The sequence below is a fragment of the Alligator sinensis genome, unplaced genomic scaffold (assembly GCF_000455745.1).
Source record: "Alligator sinensis unplaced genomic scaffold, ASM45574v1 scaffold420_1, whole genome shotgun sequence".
Lineage (NCBI taxonomy): Eukaryota > Metazoa > Chordata > Crocodylia > Alligatoridae > Alligator > Alligator sinensis.
The window spans coordinates 706,369-721,482 of NW_005842298.1; the positions used below are offsets into that span (position 1 = coordinate 706,369).

General features: G+C 43.4%; 1 protein-coding gene across 19 annotated transcripts in view; it reads right to left on the reverse strand.

Annotated features, from left to right (window-relative positions):
* The window catches only part of TRIO (trio Rho guanine nucleotide exchange factor), a 466,181-nt gene that overhangs the window by 118,792 nt on the left and 332,275 nt on the right, over nt 1-15,114 (reverse strand). For all 19 annotated transcript variants that reach the window (XR_003095137.1, XR_003095138.1, XR_003095139.1 and 16 more), the window contains 4 exons: nt 14,200-14,292; nt 10,405-10,516; nt 7,439-7,629; nt 2,465-2,566 (listed from right to left, as the gene is read on the reverse strand). Coding sequence is in view for 16 of the 19 variants with exons in the window: in XM_025209612.1 (XP_025065397.1) it covers nt 2,465-2,566; nt 7,439-7,629; nt 10,405-10,516; nt 14,200-14,292 (498 nt within the window). In the remaining 3 variants the exon portion in view is untranslated. The remainder of the gene's footprint in view (nt 1-2,464; nt 2,567-7,438; nt 7,630-10,404; nt 10,517-14,199; nt 14,293-15,114) is intronic.

Sequence of the window (15,114 nt, forward strand, 5' to 3'; positions counted from 1 at the left end):
CCAAGAGGTGATCATGGGATACCAGATCAAAGGCTTTTTTAAAGTCAAGATATACAACATCAATCTCTTCCCCCTTGTCCAGGTGATAGGTCACCTGGTCGTAAAAGGAAATGAGATTGCTCAAGCAAGACCTACTCGCAACAAACCCATGCTGGGTATCCCTCAGGATATTGCTGTCAACTAGCCTGCATAGGATGGCCTCTGATCATCTTTTCCAAGACGTTCTTCAGGACAGAGGTCAGGCTGATGGGTCTGTAGTTTACTGGATCTACTTTCCTCCCTTTTTTGAAGATAGGCACCACATTGGCCTTCTTCCAGCTGTCGGGCACTTCACCAGAGCACCAGGAGTTCTTGAAGATCCGTGCCAGGGGCTGAGCTATGATGCTTGCCATCTCTTTGAGTACCCTTGGGTGTAAACCAATCAGGGCCGGCTGACTTGAAGGTATCCAGCCTGTCAAGGTGTTCCTTTTACAAGGTCAGCTTTGATGGATGGTAAGGAATCTCCCTCATTTGGCCCTCCCTGTCCCGCAGTGGGCAGGGGAGTCCCATGGGACTGGGGAAAAACTGATGCAAAGTACCCATTTAGCAAATTTGCTTTTTCCTGGGCATTGGTTGTCAGTTGTCCCATCTGGTTTAGCAGGGGTCCAATGTTGCCCTTGCTTTTCCTCTGGCTCCCCACCTATCTAAAAAAGGACTTTTTATCGTCCTTAATATTTGTAGCTAGCTGGAGTTCCGTCGCAGCCTTGGCTTTCCTGGTTTGCTCTCTGCAGGTCCGGACCAGAGCAGAGTATTCCTCCTTGGCGGTGGTTCCAGTCTTCCATCCTTTGTATGTCTTCCTTTTAAGACGCAGGAGGTCCGCTAGTTCCCTGGAGAGCCAAGGGGGCTGCTGTGCCCTTTTGCTGCCTTTCGTCTGAGATGGGGTAGACTTCACTTGCGCATCCAGGATTGCTTCCTTGAGGAGCAGTCACTTGTCCTGAACTCCCCTCCCCTTTGGGTTGTGGCCCTTTAGGGCCTCACTGACAAGCCTCCTGAGCTTGTCAAAGTCAGCTTTCCTGAAGTTGAGGACTTCTGTATTACTTACTGACTTGCCAGCTTTACAGCGGATGGTGAAGCCACATTAGCACTGGTGAAGCCACATCTGGAGTACTGTGTCTGGTTTTTGGGCCCTCCACTACAGGAAGGATGTGGACAAATTGGAGACAGTCCAGCAGAGGGCAATGAAAATGGTTAGAGGGCTGGGGCACATGACTTCTGAGGGCAGGCTGAGGGAACTGTGCTTATTTAGTCTAGAGAAGAGAAGACTGAGGGGGGATTTAACAACAGCATTCAGTTACCTGAAGCGGGGGGGTTCCAAAGATAATGGTGCTAGACTGTTCTCAGTGGTGGCAGATAAAAGAACAAGAAACAATGGTTTCAAGTTGCAACAAGGGACATTTAGATTAGATATTAAGAAAAAAATTCTCACTAGGAGAATAGTAAAGCATTGGAACAGGCTACCTAGAGAAGTTGTGGACTCTTCATCCTTGGAGGTTTTTAATACCTGGTTCAACAAAGCGTTAGCTGAGATGACAGTTGGGGATGGTCTGACTTTGAGCAGGGGGTGGGACTAGATGACGTCCTGAGGTCCCTTCCAACCCTAATTTTCTATGATTGTAAGAATCCTGGGCTTCCTGTGCATGGGGAGTTATAAAACTATGTATATTGCCCAGCTGAACACCACGTGGATTTTTACTCATCCCTGGAGCTTGAGGATTGGGCTGCCCCTTAGCTGGGGTTTTGATAATCAGCTGAATGTCAGCTGGGGTTAAAGACTGGTGTGATTCCCAGCCCCAACTAACAATCATTTGACTGTTGGCACCCAGGTTTCATCTTGCTGATTTGGGGGGAGCCTGGGCTCATGATCCCAGGCTCCCTTTGCACATGTGGCATGGCAGGAAGCATGATTGATTGGTGCCTCCTGAATCTGGAGGGGGGCACCCGCAGAAGCCGCCGACCCTGTCGGGGGGGCACCAGCCCTACCGACAGCATCAGTGTCAGCTGTCGAGGGGGCACATGCACCCCTGTGCACCCCCTACCAGTCGCCTATGGCAGGAAGAGTGATTGTTGGGATCATGGATGAGATCCCATCATGTTTTAAAGTGAACGTTTGTCAGGGGCCCTAGTGGATGGTTTAAGTGCTTGTGCTCAGGATTTAAACCACTGAGAAGTCTTTCCAATCTTGCCTAATGTCATTCAAGTATAAAAGTTTACTCAGTATGTTTCACAAACTCTCCCAATGCCTTTAGGTTCATTTGGAATGAAAACAGATACCAGCTCAACTTAGGTTACAGTAAGGTTATGTGGCACAAGCGGTTAGACATCCGTCAGCCTCAAGTGTCAACAGGGCTTTTCTTTTTATTTTAATGCAAGTAAAAAATGCTAAAATCAGACATTTGACAGCACCCATGTCTGCCATTAAAATTACCTTGAGCACAATTTTATTGTCAGAAGTTGGAGTCCGTCCTACCCACAGTGCAAATTTGCAGGGATCGCCTTCTACATGTTCTGTTACACCCAACTCTGAAGTCTAGAAATAAGGAAAAACTTTGGTTAGAACTCTAGGACAGTACTGTTCCAGTACTCAGACAACTATCTTGACTAGCTGAACACAATGAATTTTACTGAATCCATAAGTGGGCTTAGGAGCACTATCACTCATGCACTTTTGAAACTCTACCTACTAGTTTTGTTTCTAAGAAAAGCAGGCAATTTTAAGCAAATCATTTTTCAATAAAATAAGTCTTCATACCAAACACAACATCACAGAATCTTTTCTCATTTAGTAGCAAAAACCTGGACAAAAAGTGCCAGTTGTGAATCAAGCATTTTCTTTTTTCCTTACTCATTTCACAGGCGACTTGAAAGTGTTACAAACAGTATTTTTCTAGAGAATATGGAGTAACAGTCCTGCTTTTCTTAAGCATTTAGTTATTACTTTCCTATCAAAAGGAGTCATTTCTAATATGTTTCCTTTCTTTTTTGAGTACAGGAAACAATTCAGAGATTGTATGTCCCCTGGTGGTAAACTTTGAAGGAATACCAAAACAAAGGGATAAGTTAATGGATGATTGTGGGTCTCTAAAAACATGAACTTGGTCTCAAGGGGAAGTTTGAATACCAGAACCCTGTACTGAATTACTTATCTAACAGCTTGTCTCTTTCCAACTGGAGCACGATCTAAAATTGTATGAATTAGTTATCAGAAAAGGACACTAGAAAGGAAATAGTAAATGAACTACTGAATAACACAAACTACAAAACACTCAGGGTACCTTTAGATGTGTGGGGAGGCTGCTCCAATGCGCTGTAATTACAGTGCATCAGAGAAGACTAGATTAATCAAGTCTGCTGGAGTGTGCTAACTGAAGCATTCCAGTCAGCCTCTGCATCTCATGCATCAGCATCCCCACACTTCAAAATGGCAGCGGGGGTGCTTTAACTGAAGCTCATTTGAAAATGATGACAGGGATGCTGATACACAAGATGCTGCAGGCACTTTAACCATATCCAATTTTAATATTTTTTTGGAATCATACTCTCACTTGTTCTTAAAATGTTCATGAAGTAGAACTAGTCTTGGCAATTTTTTTTAAATGAAAAGTATCAACATTTTGTCTAAAAGCTAAATGCAGTATTTTCAGGTGAAAAGGCTGAAGTTTTTCTAGAGACTGAAAGTTTTTCATAGAGCCAAAACTTCTCATTTTAAAACCTTTTTTTTGCTCAACACCTGCCAATGTAAAGAAAGACAACAAAGCAGAAAGTTTTCAAACCAAATCTACCTCAGTTCTACCTTTAAGATAACCATTTCCATAAGCATGCAGCAAAGGTTACATCCAAGAGGTTACTATGACCAAGGTCAGAGTAAGTGTACGGTGTGGATACAGGCAGAATAGAGAGCACAAACAAGCAAACAATGCGCACACCCCCACCCAACATCTGGCAGCCATGTTAATCCAGCCAGTTATGAAGTCACACTAATTCCTTTCATATGTTCAGGATACACTTAATTTTAAGTAACGACTGCTGACATTTTGCAGGAATTTACTTCCAGACAACATTTATAAATCAAAATCTAAAGTTGTTCTACTAGGTTGATTATCTACACCTGTTCCAAAGTGTGAGAGTGCCTCTGCATTTCCACATTGGTTCTGTAGTTCGTACTTTATCAGAACAACAATTCAGAAAATAAATATAAAATCGTGTGGCGTACTGAAGAGCAGGAAAAGCATTAGCTAAATACAAGTCTGGACAAGAAGAACTCTAGGCCTGTTACAGAAGTTAGTAATTACAAGGCTCAATTTTATTCTGTAACAATTAATTTCCAATATTCAGTTAGGTAAGAAGTCTACTTCATAGGGCTCGGCATATCAGCTTATTTTCTCTAGTAATACTAGAGAGCCACGGTTTTAGGTACGGAAGACAAAGCAAGTCTGGCTGTCTTGATCAAAACTCCCTGTGCATTATTTTTCCACTTCACAAAGCTACTGCAGATTCCCATGACAGGAAAGTCTGTGCCTTGAGGGATACTGTGAAAACTAGGATAGTGAGGGGACAGGGTTTGTTTGTAGGTCAAAACTGTGGCAAAATGACAGTTTTCTGCTGTCTGAGAAGCAGTTTTTACAGGGTTTTTCCAGCAAACACACCAAGTACTGCAGGCTTTCATTAGGAACTCATATGACAAAGGACAGTGTGCGCATCAGTAGTGCACTCTACAATTGACCTCTCTCCTTATATAAAACTTCGAAGGTCAATATTACCTAAATTACTCAAGTGACCACTTAATCTTTTTCAACCGGCTGGGGACACTGATCAGGCAGACTCCTCTGAAGGTACAGACAGACATACAACTGAAATGTTTTCAAGTGATGTGCATTTGGAAATACTTCTAAAAGGAAACATTGCTGCTAGGACACATGTATGCCCCTGGGCCATTCCTGGGTAGAACATTTCAAAACACTGCAACCACCTCCAGCCCTGGAGTACTAGACTAGGATGTAGCAACCTGAGGCTCCGCAGCTCCTGAGGTTCAGAGGTAAAGGTTAGAAGAGAGCAGAGGGCCAGGAGGGAGAAGCAAGCAAGGGTGGAGGGAAGGGCAGTAGGTGCTCCCAAATCTTTCCTCTCCCTTTTGAAAAGAGGAGGTACAGGAGATTGGGGCCAGGTCCAGCATCAGTAGTTTGGCAGAAGGGAGCGGAGGGGAGGGTGTTTCAAAGGACAAGCACAGCTGGATCTTTGACATGAAAAGGACTTTGAAACACTTTATTACAGTTGTTTGCACCCCAAGAAGTTTCTGCATCTGTGGGATTTGTTACAAGGCTGTTTTCAAAGAACACTGCCTTTTAATACACATTGCAGGAGCCATTTTAGTTTCCTTGTCTTTTCCAGGCAGAAGTATGAGAACTGGACTGATGCTGGTAAGAGAGGAGCAGGACAGGACATTGAAGAGTTAAAAGAACTCTCAATCTGATTTGAATTGCGAGTGTAAGTTGGGGTTGTCCAACAATTCAAAATAACTGGGGCTTCTAACCCTCTTAATCAATTAAAAACCCCTTCAGATTCAGTTTTGTAATCATTACAAAGTGGTCAGAGCACAGAATAGGGATAGATTTAGAAATGGGAATAAGTTCTGAAATGGAGAAACTATTGCACAATCCCACTCCAAATATTAAATGACAGAAATAGTCCTCTTTTTAAAGAGTATTTGAATGAAGCATCATTCAGAATCAGGGCAGCTGAGCACTAGGCCTGTGCAAAGCAGCAAGTATTTGCTTCAGAATTGGATTTGGCTGATTCGGAGGGACAATGATTCAATTCAGCGATTTGAATCATTGTCTCGATTCGATTCGACATATTTGAATATGAAGACTCGGCACAGATTCGGAGATTTAGCCATAGACTAAACAGGCAGCAGTCCTCACCATGCTGGACACAGCTCCCTCCAGCTGGTAAGTCTGTTGTGGTGGACGGAGGGGGTAGGGAAGAGGGGGGGGGTGCAGATCAACATCTTCACAGCGAGGGAGGGATTAGGGCTGGGGCAAGCTGCTTAGCCAGGGCGGGGGCACACGGGACTCAGGGAATGGGGCACCTGCCACTGCGCACCACTGTGCGCTGACGGTCTGGGAGGGCACGGGAGCAGGCATGTGCCCCTGGATCTGTGGGGGCCAGGCTACGTTCCAGATGGGTGGCAGAAGGTGCTGGGAGCGGGGGTTATGCCCTCCCGCTGCTCGCCCAGCCTCCCTGTGCCTCCTGAACAAGCCACGGCTTTGCCTCAGCTAGGCAAGCGCGGCAGGGCACGGCGACGGGCGCATGAACCCAGATTGGGGAGGGGCTGGCAGCAGGGGCTATGGGGAATTTTAGGGTGGCTGAAGCACCCACATAGCTCCCACTCCACTGTGCTCTGTGGGATGGGCGGAGCCAGGTCTCCGCTCTGGGATGCAGCTGGGGCTAGCCACCTAGAGCATAGCCCTGGCTTCACTCATCCTACAGAGCACAGCCCAGTGGCGGGCAGCTGGGGCCAGCCTCCCGGACTGCAGCCTGGCCCAGACCACGCGGCACAGATCCAGGGGCACATGTCTGCTCCTATGCCCTCTTGGACCAGTGGCACACAGTGGCGCACAGTGGCAGGAGCCCCCCTCCATGAGGCTTGTGCCCCTCGCCCCGGCTGGGCAGCTTGTCCCAGCCGCAGCCCCAATCCCTCCTTCACTGTGGGGACAATGATCTGCCCCCGCTCCCCATGCTCCTTCCTTCCCCCCACAACAGACTTACCAGCTGGGGACAGCTGTGTCCAGTGTGGTGTGGACTGCTGCCTGTTTAGTCTATGGCCGAATCTCTGAATTGGCGCCGAATCTTTTCCAAATCAATTCGGAGGCTTCCAACTCGATTTGGACCTTTTAATTAGTCTCTTGATTCAATTTGGATTCAGAGATTCGGCCGCCCAATCGGGCCAAATCTCCTACGAATCGAATCGGCTACCAAAGCTTTGCACAGCCCTACTGATCACCAGTACAATAGTACTGGTCAAAAGAATTGCAGACTAGTGATTTTTACAACATGAAGTCAATTTGTATCTTTTGGTCTTGTGGGGTTTTTTTGTTTCCTTTTTTTAAAGTCTCTCAAACACATCTACTACACATCTATACTAAAATACTGCAAATCAGATCAACCATAATATCCCTCAAATCACATCCAATTTGGACTTGTAGGAGGGTACATTCCTAGTGTGTTGTACAAATAAAGTTCTCTCAAAAGCCTAGGAAATAGTGGGCATAGTTGTTTATTCCAGCCTTGCAAACTGTTTTGACATCATGTCAGCATCATCTAAGCCTAAACTCCTTATAACTTTTGGCTATATATACTTTCCTTCAGCTTTTCTGAACACAATCTGTTATTTTCTAATACTTACAAACAGTTTGCTCTTGTATATGTACTTGCTCCTCCCACTGGAGTCCTTCACCTCTTTACTGAAGACTAAGGACATCTCAAAGAGGAAAAGATGTCTCTCACGACCTTTTCGGATGAGAGTTTTGGGATCCCACACTTGGAAGGATTCCTGAAGAATGAGCTCTCCCTGAGATTCAATATTTTCATCAAATCCTAGATGACAGAGAAGAAGAAAATGTCAAATCTGAAAGTGAAAGAACTCAAAAGCATGAAAAGCCTTTATCAGATAATTCCCCTTCACAAGCCCTTCTTCACCAAAATATCATCTCCTGTGATGAAGTCAAATTGGTTTACCTGGCTTCTAACATTTTCATCTGAAACTTATCTTTTCTTCTAGCTTGTTTTTGACCCATCTGAGCTTCCATCAGAATTTACTCTCTTTCTTTTCCTGGACCCAAATTTGGACATCAATGTTCAATTTTTAATTTGTGAATTTACATCTCAAAATAGTTTCCTCAAGAGACTCAAGAAACTAAAATTAAGGATGGCTTTTACTTTGGTTGTGATACAGGGTAAGAATGGGTTTAAGCTCCTTGTTCTTGCTGGGATCCACACTTCAGATGTTAATGTGCTTACTCCCCAATGCTGTAACTTCAGGCTCATCTCTTTTGCACAAGGCAAATCAACCATGGTGCTGGTCTTCAGCACCAGGTTGCCACTGAGCTGACTAGTTTATTTGTAGTTTGCTTTTACTATAAACAGCTGACCACAGTCTAACCATTATATTTTGCAGCCTATAAAAATGACACAATTTTACTCACAAGAAGTTTGAATAATAAATCTCTCCCAGGTCACGTCTAAAGTAATAGAGTTGTCCCTCTTTCATTCAGAGGTAAGTTTACATTTTGATTTTGGCGTGTATAAATAAGGTATTTGTTGTTTAAATGCTAAGTATTCAGGCAGTACACTAACAGCATTCAGTCCTGCAGTTGGCTTGTGTATGGCTATGCAAAAACAATCTCAAAAAGCACACGTTAACACAAATACAATGCTCATCTTCTCCAAACACACATCCATTGCATCTTAAACTGAATGCTGTCTTTATGTTCTGTTAAGCAGTTATAAAAAACAATTTATGGCTAAAGGCAATATTATAGAGATTGTTAGAGAAAAGGTAGATCACAGGGTTCATTTAAAAACATCGAGACAAAAAGGAAATGTGTTCACTGATTAAACTCATCTAAGATGGAAGGACTCAGCTACACATAGCCTTCAGATGATTTGTTACAAACTGTCTTAGGTATAAGAGTAAAATATTCCATAGAGTCACTCTTAATGGTGAGTGGCTATGAAAAACTCTTAGCAGCAATTGTGCAGATATTTCATGTTTAATAAAGGCTCTAGGACTAATCCTGCAGACCAACTCCTTTCAGGGTTGTATACGCGTGTGCAGGTCCCTGAAGTGCTTAAATAACTTCAGATCACAACTCTGACTGGCAGTCAAGGCAAGGTATGCTCCTAAGCCATTCAGACTATTTTATAAGTCCCATTAGGACCCATTAAGACCTTATAAGACCCATTAAGACTTATCTTAATCCGTCACCCTGGGCGTGTCTACACGAACATATTAATGTGACACAATAAACTCTGGCACTTATCGTGCCAGAATCTATTGCTCCAAAGGCACCACGTTTACATGTGTGCCAGGAACTGCAGCATGTTGAGCTGGGTCCGAGCAGCCCCGGCTGACAGGGGCTGGGGGGTCAGCCTGCTAGCCCGGTGGTGCTCTGACCTGGCCCAATATGCTGCAGTGGGACTGGCCAGGGCATGAGGGTGCTTCAGTGTAGGGCTAACCAGCAGGTAGCTCCCGCAGCAAAGCATCCTCATACCCCAGCCAGCATCCATATGTGCACTGCTCTGGAGTGAAAAACTTCGCAGCAGGATAGTACTTGTATTACAAGTACTACCCTGCTGTGGAGTTTATTAGTTAACTCCAGCAGAATAGCCCTGCACATGTAGATGCCAAGACGTTTACTGTGGAGCTATTTAGTCTACTCCACAGTAAATGTCTTATGTAGACATGCTGTTTGTACACACAAGTCATATACAGAAGAAAGTCAAATAAGCCAAAAAATGTGCAATCAATCCTTCGTCTACAATTTACACCTAACTTGGTCAGGCTCCTATCTCTGACAATTTGCTCTGCTAAACTGAAAAACATAACAGTAAAAATTCCATTAAAAGCATCAAAGGAACTTTTTACACAACATGCAATCATATACAAGCCACGTAAGAATTTTTGTTGAAACATGGTTGTAAGTATATAAAAACAGTGAGAATCAGCTTCAAACACCTGCCATATTGCCCATGTACATGCTTTCCTGGCTAAGGCTCAAACTTAATTGGCCTATGTTGTTCTTACACTGCCAAAAGATGTATTGCTTTCAAAAAAGATTAGTGTTATGGAACAGACTGCATACAGATGTGAAAACTACGACCCTTCCTGGAGATTTACTTGATGTACAAATCAGCAAAAGAACTTTTGGTGGATTTATACTCTACTCTCAACTTTCTTCACACAAAGACGTTATGGATTTTGGATAAGAAATATAGTGGGGGTTATTTACCTGACTGTATGTTCACTTTTATTCCTTAAAGTAAAAATGACACATACATATTATCTGAAAACTTTTTTATCGGTAGGTAAACTGACAGGGATAAAAATGTTGGGACAGACTAACAATTCTTAAAACAACCAGATTGTTATACTTTTGATCTGTTTGTTTATACTTTAAATAGTCAGCTTCTCCCAGCCAAAAATATACCCTAAAATCAGAGCCCATCAACTCTGCTTAAAAACTCAAAGCAATTGTAAGGGAATAGCCACATTTCCTCAGATCTCTTGAACCTCAGGTAGTTTGAATACTTAGTTACAAAATGGATACAAGTAAACACTGCACAAGTGAAAAAGGAAAGTTTCAACCTTACCTTCCAGCATGCTGAGATGCATAGCATCATTGGCTCGTTTTGGCACACTAAGCATCACTTCTAGGCCGTCTTTAATCTCACCTTTACCTTCTTCACAGCAGGTGAGTAGCTCCTGAAAAACCCAACAAGGCAGAATTACCATAACTTTGATTTTCCATTATGTCACTGTAGAAATGAAAGTCCTCGGAGCAAGGCCTTCTCCAATGGCCCATCCCTGACAGATGTCACATGCCTTCAATGCCTCAAAAAGTTACACTGCTAATGTAGTATAGTCAGAACCTCACAGAACTAGCCTCTGAACAAGCAGCAGGAAATTCCACGTTATTTATTACCCACCCATGAATTTCTAAGTAATTAGTCCAGATATTAAAATCAGTCTTTAAGACTGCAAGTAAAAAGAGAAGTTTTCCCTTGGATAAAGTAATTAGATGGTTAATTTTGTAAATTCAGTACAGTGGTCTATTCTATTTTAGGACACTTTCGTCTATCTTCCAGGCAAAGTGATATGTGATAGTGTATAGGTAGCCACTGATACACAGATTAAAGAGATACACTTAAATAATTGTGTCACTCATTATCCTACTCTGGAATTTAAGAGCAAGCATTTTGGCCCCATGCAGTCTTAAACTTCAGCATGACACTGTATGAGCCCCCCTTAGTGTATCCCAAGGAGGAAATTCACTGGCACATGGGTATGACACTATACAATATAGAAAGAAAATCCACCTTTAGGTAGCTGGAGGTGGCAAACATGCCCACACAACAAAAAGATCTTCAACATTTAGTCCAGCAGGTTGCTCAAAGTTCTCTATTCATTTTAAAAGGAGCAGCTAATGTTCCTAATCACCCCTTTTCTACATTTGTTACTTTATTTTTAAAAGGTTGATATAATGAGCAGAAGAAACTAAAGCAGTGATTCTTAACTAGGGGGCTGTTAGGATGCTGCAAGATCCTTTTCAGGGTCCCATGCAATATTAGCACATGATTCAAAAAACAACTCAGAGATTTGAAACATGAATTCAGTGTCAAAAATGTTCTGATCTGTTGTGGTCTGAGTTCTTGCTTGAAGAATTGCTTTGTTATTTTTCCCTTGTTAAAAAAACAACCCACAAGCTAAAGTTAAGACCTGGCATTTTCAAAGGGTGACTTGAGTCCAAAAAGTTTGAGAACATCTCAACTAAAGCAAAGGGTCTTCAAAAGTCAATGTTAAAAGTGCTATATACAAAGAGGCTTCAAGAGCTTTGAGCATGGGCTCCTGAAGGAGATAACTTGACCCAGGTCTCTGAAATTAACTGTTTTAATTGTCATCAAATTTTTAATCCTTTTCTTCTCAATGCATGATACACATACCCCTGGGGGTACGTGAGACACGGGCAGGGGGTACGTGGGTGCCACGCTTTGGTTTTTACCTGCTCGGGCCGGAAGTTCTGGCCGCCACCCCTCCGGCCACATCTGGTGTGTCGGGGCTTTCACTCCCCAGCGTCAGTGTGCTGGGGGATAGGGAAGGAGGCCCCATGCAGGCTGCTTTGCCCCGGGCCGTGGTGAAAAAAGTGGGACTCGGCTTGTGGCAGCAAAAAAGTGGGACTTGGCTTGTGGCAGCGAAACTGGAAGTGCCATGGTGGGACTTCTGATTTTGCTTTTTTCTGCGTTGATTGGCAGGGGGTATGTAAGGTACCAAAGGTTGAGAACCACTGCTTTAGAAATTGTTTAGATCCTTCACGAGGCAGCAATAGAAAAAGTGTATTAAAAGGCCTTGTCTTAAGCTTCACTAGTATGAAAGAACACTAACAAGGAAGGGACAAGTCAGCATTTCAATCAACCAGCTGGGAGTGGTGGAGAGAAAAAAACCACCTCAAAACAAAAATTCACACACAACAAACCCCCAAACAATACAGGAAACAAAAAAACCCCCAAATTTGGTCTTCAGGTGGATATAGTCCTTAGAATTAGTTGCCCCTGTATTTCCTAGTGTTCCTCAGGCACAATTATTTACATAAATCAACTCTTGTACATGAGATCTGGATGTAAACCAAACCTGCCCCACAGATTTATCTCTCGTTCCAATTTCAGGCACAGAGAAGGGTCTGGGATTATGAAGACTATAATCTAATCCTATTACTAGGGTCTTCCAATATTGGAAGAGACTGATTTTCTAATTCTCATTCACATGCAGTCAAAATTGACACTTTGAAAACAACCAAGGTAAAGAGGACAGAGAGCGGCAGCTTATTTTCAGTTTTCTGCCCTTTAGAAGTAAAATATCATGAGAACAGTTTGACCTGCTTTAGCACCAGCAAATCTCAAGTGGATACAGCACTTGCCTTTGGACTCGTAATTAAACATGTAGTTTAAGCATAATCTACATTTCAGTGCCTCCTCATGCCATCAATATTTAAGGCTATCACAAAGTTTCATTTTCCCCTGCTCCCCTAAATAAATTAAATCTTTTTCCCTCTTCAGTCTCCTTAATGCTCCATACTTTTCAATTACAAGTAGCTGGCTGCAGGATGCCACTATGAGTGGGGGCTTGTAAAAGTGTCTTATTGCACATTTGCACATATTTACCTGAAAATTATATGCATTACAAACATGATCCACAGGCCAGTGGTTTTCCAGATATTCTTGCTATAAAATTTTAATAATAATAATATAACTAATGGCTTTCAAAATTCCAGCAGTTACTACTACTACTAGGGCTGTGCAAAGCTTTGGGTGCCAATTCGATTCAGAAGAGATTGGTCCGATTGGGCAGCCGAATCTCTGAATCTGAATCAAATTGGGAGACCAGTAAAAAGGTCTGAATCGATCTGGAAAAGATTCAGAGAGCTTTGGAGATTCAGGCAGTTGCCAGCAGAGAGCTAGAATCAGACTCTGTGCTGGTAAGTAGGGGGTGGGGGTGGGCAGGGCTGGAGTAGGGGGGAAACCAAAGGGGGACCCCCACCAGGCCTCATCTGCTGCCTGCTCCCCCCCCCCAATCGCTCTCTCACCCCATCTATGACTGCCCTGCCAGGCCCCAGCTCCCAGTTCTTAAACAAACAAAAAAAAAAGCCCCAGTCACCAGCTGCTGCAGCGGTCATTGGAGCTTCTTGGGGCTTGTGGCAGAGTCCCCCACGCAGCGTGGGACCCTGGGGATCACCCCTTCTGCCTAGCAGGAGCCGGTGAGTGCAGGCCTTTTTTTTTGTTTGCTTAAAGAGTCGGGGGGCAGGGGCTGGGAGAGTAGTTGGGGGATGGGGGCTCGTGGCAGAGCCCCCCATGCAGTAGAGCTGGGATGCTGGGCCAGGGCAGGACAGCCATTGAAGAGGCTGGGAGAGTGGGTGGGGAGGCCAAATCTCCGAATCAGATTCAGCTGAATCGATTCAGGTCAGTGATTTGACTCACTGAATCGAATCACTGTCCCCCAAATTGGCTGAGTCTGAAGCGAATACTAGCTGCTTCACACAGGTCTAGTTACTACGGTCCTGGCGCACACACAGACATACGGAATAAAAGTCTGTTAATCTTTTTTTACTTGGGAAATTCAGGAAAATATTTTCTCATCAAGCAGAAGAAAATGTAGGGCATGTACACTGTCAACCGATTTAGCATTTGCCTTGGAAATTGAGCATTTTTAACAGTTAATTCCATTTTTCATTAGTTTCTTCGACAAATTCTAGAAAATCCTGAGGCTCACTAAAAAGCTTCATTATCATACATAAATAGCTACATTTTTGAATGCCAAATACTGACTGCATTGGCAGTTTAACCTACTAAGGAACTGCAACATTGCACACTTCAAAACTTGAAAATAATACATACCTTTAAGAGAAGCTGATATTTTGTTATTCTCTGTACAGGTTTGATAAGGTAAGAGGAGATAGAGTTTGCCAATCCATGCCGCTGTTGTATCTCCTGTGTTAAACATGCAAGAATATTAGCGTCATGTAGACTGAAAACTGATAGTCATTTAGGGCACCTATACATATGACTGATGCCCGCTCTGACGTGTGCTAAATAGCCCGTGTCAGAGCAGACTCAATTATTCAAGTCTGCAGCAGTGTGCTAATTAGCATTCCAACAGCCTCAGCATCATACAAATTCAGTGTTCCTGCACTTCAAAAAGGCAGTGGGGGTGCTTTAACAAGTGACAAATGCTTTAACGCTTGTCGAACAAGCTTTAGTTAAAGCACCCCCCCCACCAGTTTGAAGTGCAGGACACTGAATACAGGACACTGAATACTCACTGAATGAGATGCTGTCGGTATCCAGAGAACCACTCTAATGGAAACCCCTCACACCCGAAGCACATGTAAAGATGCCTTTAGCTACAAGTGTTAGGCTTTATCCCTTCAGCTTCAAATAAGAAGCAAGAAAAAGAGGAAGTGGCAAAATTTTCATGCCACGGCAAATGTTGTTTGGATCTCTCCACTTATCTCCAAGACCAACATTCTTTTACCTCCCTGGCCATCTGCCAAGTTTTTTGGTTGTTTTTTTTTTTTTAATAAAAGATCTACATTTGAATAGCCAAAGCAAGAGAGAAAACTTCAGCTGAAAAGATTAACTGTGGTATCTAGTTCCCGAGTCAGTTTGGGGGAGTAAGTGAAATGCTTCTGGGTGTGTTGATATGGTACAAGTAACCACCCACACTGCCACTTAGGGGAAAAAAAATTCTTAGTGCCGCTGCTATGTCATCACACAGAGCACAAAGTATCATTTACTAACTAATGGAAGGGA